Genomic DNA, 14,329 nt, shown 5'->3' with positions numbered 1-14,329 from the left:
TATTATATAGTTGGGCTAGGTTAGTTAATACATATATAGTAGTATATCCATACACACACACACAAATATATATACATACTAATGGTGTGTGGCACCAGGGCTCATCAGCTCTTGGCACGGGCACTGGTAACTTTTGGTCTAGCAGGAAACACAAGTAAGTGCCCAGTCTTTTCTAGCAGGATATTAAGATATTACAAGCTTTTGTCACTTAGAATCGATACCCAAATACAAATAATCATTGCCAGCGTATTCTGCAGCATCGTACAGTCACAGAACTTTGTTCAGCAGGTCTGGCCAACCTGTGGCTCTCTGGGTGCTGTGAAACTACAAGTCCCAGCATGCCTTGCCAGCTATTGGCTATCGCTCCCCTGGCAAAGCATGCTGGGGGCTTGCAGTTTCACAACATCAGGAGAGCCACAGATTGGGAAGGCCTGCAGTAGAGGTTACAATCCAATACAGGACAAATGTCTATGAAAAATAGGAGCCAGAACCAAATGTTTAAGAACCAGCAATTTTTGTAAGAAAAAAATGTTTCGACTGTGTAATATTGTTAGGGGGAAGGGGGGCTGTGCCTAACACATTCCAGCAGCACCCAGTGTGTACCAGCATCACCCAACGTTTGCCCAGCGTGCAGCAGCAGTGATTGGCACATTTACCCAGTAGTTCCCAGTGTGTAGCAGCAATGTTGCATTAACCCAACATGACCAGAATTAACCTGGAATATACAGTACAACATTAAGTCAGCAGTGCCCAGCAAGTAATTGCAATACACAGCACATGTAATTGTAATACACAGCACATGTAATTGTAATACACAGCACATGTAATTGCAATACACAACACATGTAATCGGAGGGCCCAAAAACATTTACCCAGCATGCAATTGTAGTAACCAACATATTTCGGTAGATGTGTCCAGTCTGTGTCTGCAGTGCTCGGAGTAATAACCCAAAACGGTAGTGCTCCCAAATGTGCCAAGGAGATGCCAGCAGAGCCCAGAGCAGTTACCACCTGTGCCCAGCAAGTGTCTGCCCTGTGCAGTTTATTTATCCACCTGTGCTGCCTGTATGTGGAGGGACCAGTACATACCAGCAGACGGCTACTCATTCTCTCCGTGCTCTAATTGAATTCCAGCAGATACTAATAGCCACGACTTTGTACTGAAAGTGTCAGGTGCTTTTAGTGGCTGCTAGAACTTCTTGCAGAGTCGGAGGTAGAACTCCTTGCTTCATTGTTGCTCTGTGAGTTCCGGTCTGAGATACGTGACACAGCCTCCACTCACTCACATTTATTGTGAGTCCTGGTTCTCCAGGCTGTAAGGACTTGCACCTTGTGCGTGCAGGAAGTCACTATGGGATGGTGATGCAAAGGGGGCCAACAATGTTGTGCACCCCGGGGTTTGCCCCAGGGTGTGTTTTCAAGTCGCCCTGACAGCCAGAATTTGTCCAGCCCAGATCTAATTTTCCTTTTATAGGCACATAGATGCACTCCACGGCCAATTCAGTTTTGAATCAGTTAATCTATGAGTATATATTTGGATTACGGAGATAGCACCCTGCCTGGAATCGAACTTAAGGCCACATGTCTGCAAGACAGCAATCACAACCAAAAGAGCAAAGCTTGGCTGTCTATTACAAAACTAACCTGAAGACCCATGTCGATACCTCACATCATCATCATCATCCAAACTCCACACTGATAACACCATGGTCGGGAATTGATCTCATGACCCCATTGCTAACCACTAAGCCACCGTGTTGCCCCCACTTGCTAAGAAGGCAACATTTGAATGGCTTTCCCCTTAATAATATGGGGTACCTAATTACAACTCACTAGTAATTGTTGTTTTGTGACTCTTCCTGTAGGATTACGCAGTTTCCACGGTTCCTGTGTATGATTATTTGCATCTGAAGAGTTTCTGCAGTATGGCCGGACCAAACCTTATCGCCATTGGCTCCAGCGAGGCAGCTCAGAAAGCCCTAAAGGTATTGAGTGAATGTAGTAAAATTAACTCAAAAGCTGAATGAATATCGGGGACCAGTGACATCATCATCATCATCATCATTTTTTATTTATATAGTGCCACTGATTCCGCAGCGCTGTACAGAGAACTGACTCACATCAGTCCCTGCCCCAATGAAGCTTACAGTCTAAATTCCCTAATATACACACACAGACTAGGGTCAATTTGATAGCAGCCAATTAACCTACCAGTATGTTTTTGTAGGGTGGGAGGAAACCGGAGCACCCGGAGGAAACCCACGCAAACACAGGGAGAACATACAAACTCCACACAGATAAGACCATGGTCGGGAATCAAACTCATGACCCCAGTGCTGTGAGGCAGAAGTACTAACCACTGAGCCACTGTGCTGCCATCACTTCCTAGTGGTCTGGAAGGATGAATATAGGGCGGAGTGAATCGATAGACTAATTACTGATATTTTCTCTGAATATTAAAAACATTGTAACAGGAATAAAAGATCGTTCCTCCGCACATGTTAGCTATATCTGGAATTACATAACCTATGTATTAAAGCTATAAGAGATCCTGTCCCTTATGCCAGGCTTATGATTACTCTGTAATAATTTCCTTGGCTCACAAGGAGCCTCTTGAATAATTCTCGGTGGGTTTGCAGGCTGCCGCAGAATACAAATCATAAAATAAAACATTTGGCACTACGATAGTCCTGTGTATTAAGCCAAAACAAGTATTATGTCACAGGCAAATTCCTGAGACATCCACGCTAACGTGGGCATCCTGCACAGTGGATCCAAGGCGGATATGAACCGGTTTAACTAGTGTGAAGAACAAAGTAGCTTGAGATAATCTTTCTTATTCTTTGCACACTTCGTAACACACAATTATTTTAGCTACAATAATCATACATAATACAGTTTGTTATATGTATATGGTTTGATGTTAGTAGTAAGTAGTTACAGAATGACAGGGTCTGCCAATTTCGTGTAACCAGGGAGGTTTGGGTAATGCCCAGAACTATCCGGACGGGTCTGATTTTCGTTAGTGGGGGAAACCTGCATGTTGTTTTTTGGGTTTGTTTGTTTTTTGCTGGCCCTGATCCTAGGAAAATCAGCTCGGGACTGACCAACTAGGGGCTTGTGCCTCTCTCTGGTGAAATAGGACTATCCCAGCCCGTTGCTAATTTTTGTGGGGAGACCAGGCCAGACTAATAGTGCTGGTGCTTGATTCAAGGTTTTCTCTTTTGTTTTTTTTATACCGGGGTGACGGGACAAAAGGTGTTTTATTACATTTCGTTGTTTTTGTCTTTTTTTTTTTTTTTTTATGTTCCTATCATTAGGACATATCCTTACGCCAGGGGTTGACTACCCGCAAAAGATGCGTCTGCTCTACATAGGCCGTAAGCGCGACTTACGTTGTACTCTAAATGACCATGTAATGTAAAACAAAGGGGAATTGTGTAAGTCAGTTGCATGTAATGAGGCCCATGTGTGCCCTGATTGTGGGACTGATCTTATTATACATTGCAACTCTGCACACTTTACAGCAGCGCTACAAAAAGTCTCCCGGTGATATCATCATGACTTAACGGGTCCGCAGCCCTGTGATTCCCTTAATACACCATACTGTGCTATATTTCATAGCATGTTCTAGTGGGAAAAATAAGTCAATATAATCATAGATGTACTTTTACAACAAATTTTCAAAATAGTTTTCCTAAATATTTTTGGCTACAGACATTTAATGTGACCATTTGTATCCACTTTCAACTGATCGGAGGACCAAACATCGTGATGACCTCACATGATGCCGTCTGGTATGACCTGCCGGTCAGTTTGTATTTCGGCCTCTGGGAAGTAACAAGACGTTGACCGAGATTACTACGTCTACTCTCGGCCCTGAGGTCTTAGGAGGAGTTTGCACAAAGGCTAAATTGCATAGACAATGGAAATGTGTGCTCCAAACTTTTCCCCACCAGAGGGAGTATGATGAACTAGTGATATCTTTTAGTAATATGAAATAGACATGGAAAACATTAACCAGAAACCTTCAGCCCTCTTGGGAGATGTAACACACAAGCAGGAGAGGGGTCAAAGGAAGAGTGAAAAAAGTACAATGCCTAACAAGTACACATTCCAGCAAATCATAGACCTATAGGGGTCTGTTTATCATTAGAACCTCGATCGAGTCAATAAGTCTTTTTTTTTGTTTTTTTTGAAAAATCAGTTATTGACACAGTATAACAAAAAATGATCACAGAGGCAGCAGGAAGAGTTACCGTACAGTTCCATCGGCCAGTCTCTACAGATGCACGAATCAGCTTGTTGGCTTCATCTCTGAGCTTTCTGTTTCACTTATGTGGAAAAAAAAAAAATCAATATAGTTTAAAAATATTTTTATTTTATTTTACAAGCAAAGATAATGACTTTATTGAGCATTGTCCAAGCAGTGTTCGTGTGTAAACCTCCAACATTACAAAATAAAGTATAGGACAAATAGGCCACTCCCCCAATCCAACTGTTCACGCTCTAATTAGCTGTGGCCAAATCCACACTTGGCTACGCCATGCCCCTTTTGCCTGCTCGAAATCGGGACTGTGCATCAATAAATGCAAATGATCGTCGATTTTCTCTTGGTTTTGGGAGGTATGCATGATTAAAAACAAAATCTAAACTTTTTAGTGCATACCATAAATGACAATCTGTTGTCACCTTTCCAAAATGAAACGGATATCCTATCTACGGTAGAACTGCAGTATGAATTAATATTACAGAAATTGTTTTACAGACTATGCAGCAGATGAGTGACCACCGCTACGACAAGCTGACCGTCCCTGATGATGCCGCTGCAAATTGCGTCTACGTAAACATACCCGGCAAAGGGCATGTACTCCTGCACCGAGCGCCCGAGGAGTTGCCTGAAAGCGTGAAGGTTTGTTAAACAGATTCCTTATAATCAATTGACTTTCTGCAAATTCATCCAGCCATAACCCAGGCGGTATCGGTTTAATTTGTGTCTGTATATAAAACACTATAGGGGTAAGTGATCACTGATGTCCAAAATTGTGGCTATTGTATATCAGCGGTGGGCAACAGACGGCCCACCAAGGCCACCAGGCTCCCAAACCCAAAAAAAACCCATATTGAGAGAGCTGCTGCACTGCACTGAACAGCAGCCGCGGCGCTGTCAAAGAAGCGTCTGCGGCGGTGCTGTATAGTACAGTGCCGCCAAAATGGAGCTGCTGCACATGTAAGGACACTGTTCTTTGCGGAGGGGAGGGGTTTCTGGAGAACCAGAAACCCCCCTGCGTGCACCGTGCTCTCCCTTCTTCCTCTGTGTGGTACCCATTTCATATTGCCTATCACTGATGTAAATATATGTAATATGGGTGTGACTTGGAGATTCTTGCTGTTTGACAACCACAGAATGCTCAATGGGAGCTATAAAAATGGATCATTGATCACAAGGGCTGTTCACACGGATACTTAGTGCTGTGCACTAAGATTGCCCTTAGATTGTACGCTCCTCTGAGCAGGGCCATCTCTCCTCCTGTTTCCACCACTTCTAACTCTGCTCTCCAGCTACTTAGCCCTCCTCCTCGAGGGTCCTCCACACCACGTCCACTCTCGCTCCCTCCTCCCCCCTGGGGGTCTCCCTGTCTTCCGCGCCCTCCTTCTTGGGCCCCATCGTTTGCGGATCCTCCCTCCCCCTTCCCCGCCCTCTCTAGTTGTGCATTGAGCTTACTGAGTTGCTGTGTTTACTGTACTGTGCTGTCTCCCATTGTATTGTAATTTTGTTTGTCTCTGTACGGCGCTGCGGATGCCTTGTTATAAATAAATAATAATAATAATAATAATATGCAGTCTGAATGGGATGGATAGACACAGCTTGCAGTATTTTTCATCTATGCTCCTACAAATGTTCATCCTACGCTTCCCCGAATGGTCATATGAAGCATCCTTGCTAACCTTTCACGGATAATTTCTAGCACCAGCTGAGGGGCGACATAGGCTGCGCGCCCAGTCTCACGTACCCTTAGAGAGAGCCCGTCCTTATAGGAATCAGCAAGTAGTGGCCAAAATAATAAAATGTGCTGAAAACCTCAGTAATTGTTAACGATTGTACTGCATCTATTTTACTCTTCCTGTAGGTGTTTGAGAAGCTGAAGGAGCACATGCTGATCCCTGTGGCAAATTTGGAGCTGTCCAAAGTGGACGGATGCCTGACCTGCTGCTCCCTGCTGATCAACAAGTCACCTGACCTCTGAGCTCACAGACTGTACCTGGCACGAAGTACAGGCCGTGGCCACTTACACCATTCTCTTTAACCTGACAATCTACCACTGAGTTACTAATACGAAGTGACACATCCAGAGAAAACAAACAGAGGGCTACGTTCACTAACAAATGGATAAATCATCTAGTTGAATCACATTACTCATCAAAAAAAACGCCTTAAATTCTCACACACAAAATGCCTAATTCATCACCTTAAATACATTGATTATATTCATCACACACAAAAAAAAAAGATGTGAATTTGCCAAGATTTCATTTAATTTGACTTAGAAATTAGAAGCAGGTAGACAAACAAGCCAAATTGTTGCTGAAATATTTCAATTAAATCACTTGCAACATTTTCTATTAATAGTGAATAAGTATTTTTATCATTAAAAAAAAAAAATACTTTAAAGCATAGGCACATACACACAGAAGGAACAGCCATTTTGTGGGAGCCCCTGATATCCTTTTGAAAGCAGATGATCAATTCACTAGGAACCAGTGACATTAATTCTCAGTATGGTATTACATGAAGATTGGTACAGCACACAAAATGGCTGCCTACACTTTGTGAAAGCAATGTGTACCGGTTTAAACTGAGGGAAAAAAGTAGTGAAACGTTGATATTTTATTTAGTATTCCTTTTTTTTAGTCCTTTTAAATCAATGTTGACACTTTAGCAAAATTGTTTTAAACCGAGACTAGAGTATTTGAAAAATGTGAGTGTTGTAGTTTTTAAGGAAATTGTGATTACACGTGTAAAAATATGACACTGTGAGAATAAAGATATGATAAGGGACTTAAGAGATTTCTGAAATTGCACTTTTTTTATACAATTTAAAGGGGAAGTGTCCAATTTTTTTTTTCTTTCTTGGAACAACTATGTATGACATTATATATATATATATGTTTTCAATAATTCTATACTGAAAAAATGCATTAATTTTGGTCCTTCTGTGATCTTTACTGCAGAAGACAAGGTGAAGTTATCACCTCAACAGTCGCTTAACTGTTGAGTTTGATGTTCAATTTAAACTGAAGCTGGAAGCATGAGGTAAACTAGTGCAGAACTCCTTGTTTTATCCACACATTTATCCACAATCTTCAGCTCAATTCTCATCTTTTTTACCCTAAGACATTTGTCAACCTCTCCAAATTAGAAAACACTGGTAGCATGTGGACCAACGGTCTTCAGAGATTTCTACAGATAGAACCTTTAAACTATATAAAAGGTCTTCGTTAGGCAGAGTCAGGGTGAACACTAATTTCCCCTTTAAAACTGAAGGAGGGCAATGACTTGCTGAACTTCTCCAATGAGTTTGGGACATGTAGTTTCAATAGTCACAATTATTTTTTTTTATTATTTTTTACTTGTCGCTACCTTTTATTCTAATTGAAGTGATTTTTTTTTTGTATATTGATTTTTTTTCACAGTGTACTATTGATTATCACATTATTCCACTATAGTTATTATTTTCATGACCAACATCCATCCCCGGTACCTTATTTTAAGCAGTACCTAATTTTTGTCTCTATATATGAAACCGGATTAATGAACGGCACAGTCCTGTGAATCGAGAAGTGATGGGCAATTTACATTATTTGTGATGCATTATGGGGCTCCTCTTGGCACATCCTAGTGTCACATTAGTAATCCATAGGAGAATAACATGTTCTACTCAAAACATGTGCCTTGCATTTGCTCCATGGTGAAAGGAGTTACTACAACTTAATAGACTAATTCCTGGTACTTGAAATATGACTTCTGCCTCAAACAGCCTGTTGAAAATTCGGAAACATGCTGTTGCTGCAATAGATTGTCAGTAACGGATCTTCCTTAGCAACATCTGTAACCATGGAAACCATCTATTGACCTTGCCAATTGTTTCCATGGTTACAGATGTAGCTATGGAAAGACAATTCCTTCTAGTATATCTCGTTTCATCTGGTCAGGTCAACACCTGAGAGTTAAACAGAAAGTACTCTTCCAACATTCTAAAAATGGAGCCTCGGGCCACCCTTGTCTTCATAAATATTACTTATCTATCCACCTCACGCAAGAACTCCTGACACATGCCAACCCACATACTAGGCTATGGGTGGATGTAGAAGCGGACTTACTACAAATGATATCCCCTTATGCCCTCTTTTGGTTAGATCCCAAAGTTCTACCCCCTCTACACCATCTTCTCCCCACAGTTCACTTCTCTCTTTCAAATTGGAGGTATTGTACTTGTACCTTTAAGTTGATAGAGAATCCAAGATGAATGGTTCCCTTGTGGCATAACCTATTATTCCCCCATGGTACCAATCCCAAGACATTCCCAGATTGGACAAAATATAACTTTAAATTTTTACCAGATATTGTCCCAATGGGATTTTTCTGAGTTCACTGAACTCCGGGATCGCCTGCACCTTCCCACCACTTCTTTCTATCAATATCTCCAAATCCGTCACTTCTTTAAGTGCCAGATTGACCCACAAATCCCCAGTTGCCCCTCCCCTCTGGAAACTGTGTCTTAACAGGTCCTCCTCTAAAGGACTTATTTCCACCATTTACTCCATACTAATGCAATACAATCTCCCCTCCTAAGGAACTTCATGAATTGCATTGGGAGAAAAACATGGGTGATTCTCTTGAACTGGAAGACTGGGCTACCATCCGTGAAGCTGTTGCCAAATCCTCTGTATGGACTCGTGTCAAGGAGAATTCATATGATCCTCTCTTTCGTTGGTACCTGGTGCCTTCCAGATTGAATGTAATGTTTCCCAATTAGTCAGATCGTTGCTGGCGGAACTGTGGTCAACATGGTATCCTGTCTCATGTTTGATGGAGTTGCCCTAAAATTGTAGCCTTCTGGCAAGAAGTATTAGAACTTATTAATAAGATCACACACTTATCAGTTCCTTTTCATCTCTCCTTCTACCTCGTCTACCACGAGGAGTCCAGACTAGTATGGAAACTCCCTGGTCATATTCTAACTGCGGGCAGTTGTTTAATTGCAAAAAATTGGAAAAACCCTGAAGCCCCCCCCACAATTTCTACCATAATTGCCAATATCTGGCAAATATATAAATATACCAAACTTGGTGCGGTTACTTTCCAAGAGATACCATATAATATCGTGAGTTCTTTCTCACTTTTCCTATGACCAGCACAAGTGAAACTTGGTGCGGTTACTTTCCAAGAAATATATAAAATGGAACACATCACTAGCTTATTTCATGACAATCCCAGACAATTTTTACCAACATGGTATACTTGGACAGAGTACTTTGATACCTAATGTCCTTACCGATTTTTTGTTTTTTCATATAGGAGATGAGAGGTTATTTTTTACATCCATTCCCCCTCTCACTCCAATCCCCCCCCTCTCTGCCTTTCCCTACTTCTTTCTCCCCCTACTAATATTTCCCGGTGCCCCCCCTTTCCTCCCCTTGTCTCTTACGATCTATACATCTGTCTGTGCTAAATTTGATTCATATATCTGCAATCTCACGCTGAGATACTCTCATGCTTTTATTCTCTTAATAAAAAATTGTATTGTGGATTTGCACTTGTTCTGATATGTATATGTTAACATTCCAATCCCAATCCCCTCCCCCCTCTTTTCTTTTTTTGTACCCCTCCCTGACACCCTGGATTTCAGTGAAATTTCAATAAAAAAATTATTTAAAAAAAAAAAAAAAGGAAAGACAATTCTTCAGAACCTGTCACATAGCAACAACAGTGTTGTTCTAAGTTTTCAACAGGCCATTTCAGGCAAAATACGTATTTAATGTATCAGAATTTATTCCAGTAAATTTTAGTACCCAGTGTAATGAATTTGATAAGGCAAGATATTTTTTGAGTGGAGTTTTCCATTATCTCTATACAGTAGATAAAAATACATAGGGTCCTGTATCTGGCAAGGTACTCACAAGAAACTCATGTGGATCAAGTGCTTAGGGTTGTTTTAACATAGCCGTAGACTTCTTACTTGATTCCAGTATGTGTTTTAATGGATTTTGGATTGAAAATAAACTCTGGGTGTCTCTTAAGGAATTAACAGATGCTTTTATACAGGTTTTCCTGCTTCAAATATAGGTCGGTACGGAGACATCACATTTTGCTGTACGAGATTTTACTTTATGATATATTAAAATAAACCCACAAATAAGGCTGGCATAATGAATTCAAAGACAAAGGGCTAGATTTACTAAGCTGCGGGTTTGAAAAAAATGGGGATGTTGCCTATAGCAACCAATCAGATTCTAGCTTTCATTTATTTAGTACCTTCTACAAAATGACAGCTAGAATCTGATTGGTTGCTATAGGCAACATCCCCACTTTTTCAAACCCGCAGCTTAGTAAATCTAGCCCAAAGTCTTGCTTGCTAGTGATGCACAACTGGGGGTTGAAAAAGGAAAAGTGGAGGTGTTGCCCATAGCAACCAATCAGAATCTAGCTATCATGTTCTAGAATACTAGATAAAAGATTGCTAGCATCTGGTTGCTATGGGTAACACCTCCACTTTTCCTTTTAGAAGATATAGTAAATCTATCCCTTAGGGTTATAATTACTAAACTGCGGGTTTGACAAAGTTTAGATGTTGCCTATAGCAACCAATCAGATTCTAGCTATCTTTTATTTAGTACGTTCTACAAAATGACAGCTAGAATCTGATTGGTTTCTATAGGCAACATCTCCACTTTTTCAAAACCGCAGTTTAGTAAATATAACCCCTTAGTCATTTGAAATCACTGGTGAAAGCCACCATTTTGACAACCTCAGTCGCTGTAGCTCATTATTTGTGTGTGAATAAGGACAAAGCTGATGTTGCATTTATGAAGCATTGCTTGCCCCGTGTGTTCTGAAAATATGTAATTTATAAATGTAATCTCACCGATACAGCAAACAAATCCTGTAAGATGTCAACAGACTTGGAGAAGAATCTACTGTGATCAAATGTTAACTAAACAAATGTCGTTTCCTTTAATGCTGACAAAATCAAATAATGATGCACAGTGTTCCATAAATAATCAAATTTACCCTACGTTGTTATTCAGAGAACATTATATTTACTTGTTAGTGGTGTCATCATGTGTGCGGCCATTTTTGCGTAGCCACTTAGTCACAATTTATATGTAACTTATCTAGCACAAGGTTAGATTGTACTTTAAACATTAAAACCCAAATCCTAAATGTTTGTTGTGAACAGATAACTAGTGAGCGGGTACGCTGCATAAAACCTTCTTTCTTTTGCTTTTATCCATTTTATCCCTATGTTTAGACATTTTATCACCCACTAATTACTTTCATTAAATTAGGTAATTCTTTGTATGTAGGAACAGTCGTTTGTTTATATAGACCCCCAAAACCAATAAATCTTAACTTTTATTTGCCACCAATTACTTATGTTAAATTTAAAACGTGTTCCTGCATGCAGTAATTATGTGGGCCAATATTCATCAGCATGTAGCCTATAAACCGACCACCAACACCTCCCCTGAAATTCTCTTCCTCTATAAAATATCCTGTGCACACATGGCTGCATTGTGGGGCAATACTATATATTGCCGGATGTATAACAATGACAATATAGTACCCAGAAATCTGAAGATATAGCTCGAATCCTTCACATTTCCTGGTATGTAAACAATCCAATATTAAACTGTATTTTTAGTAGTACCAACATGTGAATTATCTTTGGTGGTGTCGGACTACAACAAAAACTATTTCATCTCTAGGATTATTTTACATTTTTTTCTCCTTGTTCAGATGTGTTTTGTGCTAACTGCTGAACTATTTTATGCTGTGAATTATGTATACTCAGGTCTTTTACCAGAAACAATCATAGCTTGATCACAAGTTAGTCTTGACCGGCTATGTGTTCAGTGCACATCCGTAAAAGTATTACAATATAGTAACTGTTGGACTGGTGTGGCTGGAATGAGAGTATTTGAAGGTGCGATCGTTTATGTTGCAACAAAAAAAATGTGAAATTGAGGAAAAATTGCTTTTCAGAAAAAAAAATATATGTATAAAATGTAAGTCAATCTGAATAAATATATCTATTAATTCTCAGTATGGTATCGCTGTCCTTGTGTACGTTCACATAGTCCCTATCTGACCACTAATAAAGCACCTCCCTGCCCCCCGTTGTGGAATTCTCTAATCACTTATCACCAGCCCATATTACTGGATGTTTATACTAAGACATAACTGTGACATTATGGTTCAGTCGTCTTGTTTCATGTTTGGATTTTCCTGTTGATTAATAAATGTCACCCTGAATTTATTGTAACGTGAGAGTATGTGTTTTTTATTGTTTTTTTTGGGCTTCTGTCAATTACATTCTGGATATTAAACACCATCAATAGCTGGACGGGACAGTTTACTTCCAGACTAGATCCCACGTGTCCTATAGCACTTCTAGACTATACACAGTTACAGACTAGATCCCACGTGTCCTATTACACTTCTAGACTATACACAGTTACAGACTAGATCCCACGTGTCCTATTACACTTCTAGACTATACACAGTTACAGACTAGATCCCACGTGTCCTATAGCACTTCTAGACTATACACAGTTCAGACTATATCCCACGTGTCCTATTACACTTCTAGACTATACACACTTTCAGACTAGATCTCACGTGTCATACTGCACATATAGACTATACACACTAGGCTATAGTGAATAGGTGAGTTTTGAGTGAGCTCTTGAAAGATTAAAGATGAGTGGAGAGTTTGGCCAGGCAAGGTAGGGAGTTCCATAAGAAGGGAGCAGCACAGGAGAAGTATTGGTGGCAGGAGTGACAGGTGGTTACCAGAGAGGGGGTGAGACGCAGGTCACTGGCAGAACTAAGAGGGTGATGGGGGAGTATCTCATCAAGAGGTCAGAAATGTATGAAAGGGAAGAGTGGGTGAGGGCTTTGTAGGGGAGGGTGAGTAGCTTGAATTAGATTCTGGAGTTAATGGGGAGCCAGTGTAGGGTTTTGCAGAATGGTGCAGGGGAGGTGATAGAGGTAGAGCAGTCTCATTGTCGCATTTATGACGGATTGTAGAGGGTAAGGCTGGATAGCAGGAAATTATAGTGGTCAAGGTGTGAGATAATGAGAGAGTGGATAAGGGTTTCGGAAACTTCCTCGGAGAAAAAGGAGCATTGTCTGGTGACACGACAGTGCAAGGGTCAGGCATATGTGGAGTAAATCAATCTATAAACTAGACTAGATCCAATATGTTATGTAGAAACCTATATACTTCCAGACTAGATGCAATGTGTTATCCTGCCCCATATACACTTCCAGACTAGATATAATGTGTCATCCTGCACCATATAGACTTCCAGACTAGATACAATGTGTCATTCTGCACCATATATATATATATATATATATATATACTTCCAGACTAGATACAATGTGTCATCCTGCACCATATAGACTTCCAGACTAGATACAATGTTTCACCCTGCACCATATATATATATATATATATATATATATATATATATATATACTTCCAGACTACATACAATGTGTCATCCTGCACCATATACACTTCCAGACTAGATACAATGATGTGTCATCCTGTACTCTTTATAATTCTAAACTAGATTCTATGTTTTATCCAGCAACCAACACACTTCTATACCAGATGCCATCTGTCATCCTGTAACCGATAAACATCAATACTACATTCCATATTTTCCATTGTGCTACATAACAAACGTATAGCTTTGATACTATATCTTATGTGCTATCTAAATTTCTATACACTTATAACCTAGAATCAATACATTATTGTTAGCTACAACGGTGGACTACATTCTATTTATTGTCTAGTTGCCTATACACTAGATGAGATCACATGTGCTTTAAGTCAACCTATATACTTCCAGACTTGATCATAGGTGTTACCCTACACTACACTTGTAGACAAGATTCTATGTTATCTATCAAATGATAAACGTCTACATTAGTGTAATCTATATAGTTTTAAATGAGATCTTACACATTATCCAGCAAACTATGTTTGTTAGGCTAGATCACATGTATAATTTGGCAAGACTTCTAGAC

At 40.1% G+C, this 14,329-nt stretch overlaps 1 protein-coding gene and 1 long non-coding RNA gene across 3 annotated transcripts in view; one reads left to right on the top strand and one right to left on the bottom strand.

Annotated features, from left to right (window-relative positions):
• The window catches only part of DDAH1 (dimethylarginine dimethylaminohydrolase 1), a 63,079-nt gene extending 56,014 nt beyond the window's left edge, over nt 1–7,065 (top strand). For both annotated transcript variants that reach the window (XM_075182023.1, XM_075182022.1), the window contains exons 4-6: nt 1,866–1,985; nt 4,769–4,912; nt 6,132–7,065. In XM_075182023.1, coding sequence (XP_075038124.1) covers nt 1,866–1,985; nt 4,769–4,912; nt 6,132–6,248 — 381 coding nt within the window. In that variant the 3' untranslated portion in view covers nt 6,249–7,065. The remainder of the gene's footprint in view (nt 1–1,865; nt 1,986–4,768; nt 4,913–6,131) is intronic.
• The window catches only part of LOC142098991 (uncharacterized), a 61,643-nt gene continuing 51,416 nt past the window's right edge, over nt 4,103–14,329 (bottom strand). Inside the window, exon 3 of the long non-coding RNA XR_012678461.1 lies at nt 4,103–4,334. This is a non-coding gene — a long non-coding RNA (uncharacterized LOC142098991). The remainder of the gene's footprint in view (nt 4,335–14,329) is intronic.

This window comes from Mixophyes fleayi, chromosome 8, assembly GCF_038048845.1.
Source record: "Mixophyes fleayi isolate aMixFle1 chromosome 8, aMixFle1.hap1, whole genome shotgun sequence".
NCBI lineage: Eukaryota > Metazoa > Chordata > Amphibia > Anura > Limnodynastidae > Mixophyes > Mixophyes fleayi.
This window is presented reverse-complemented; position numbering and strand designations above follow the sequence as displayed.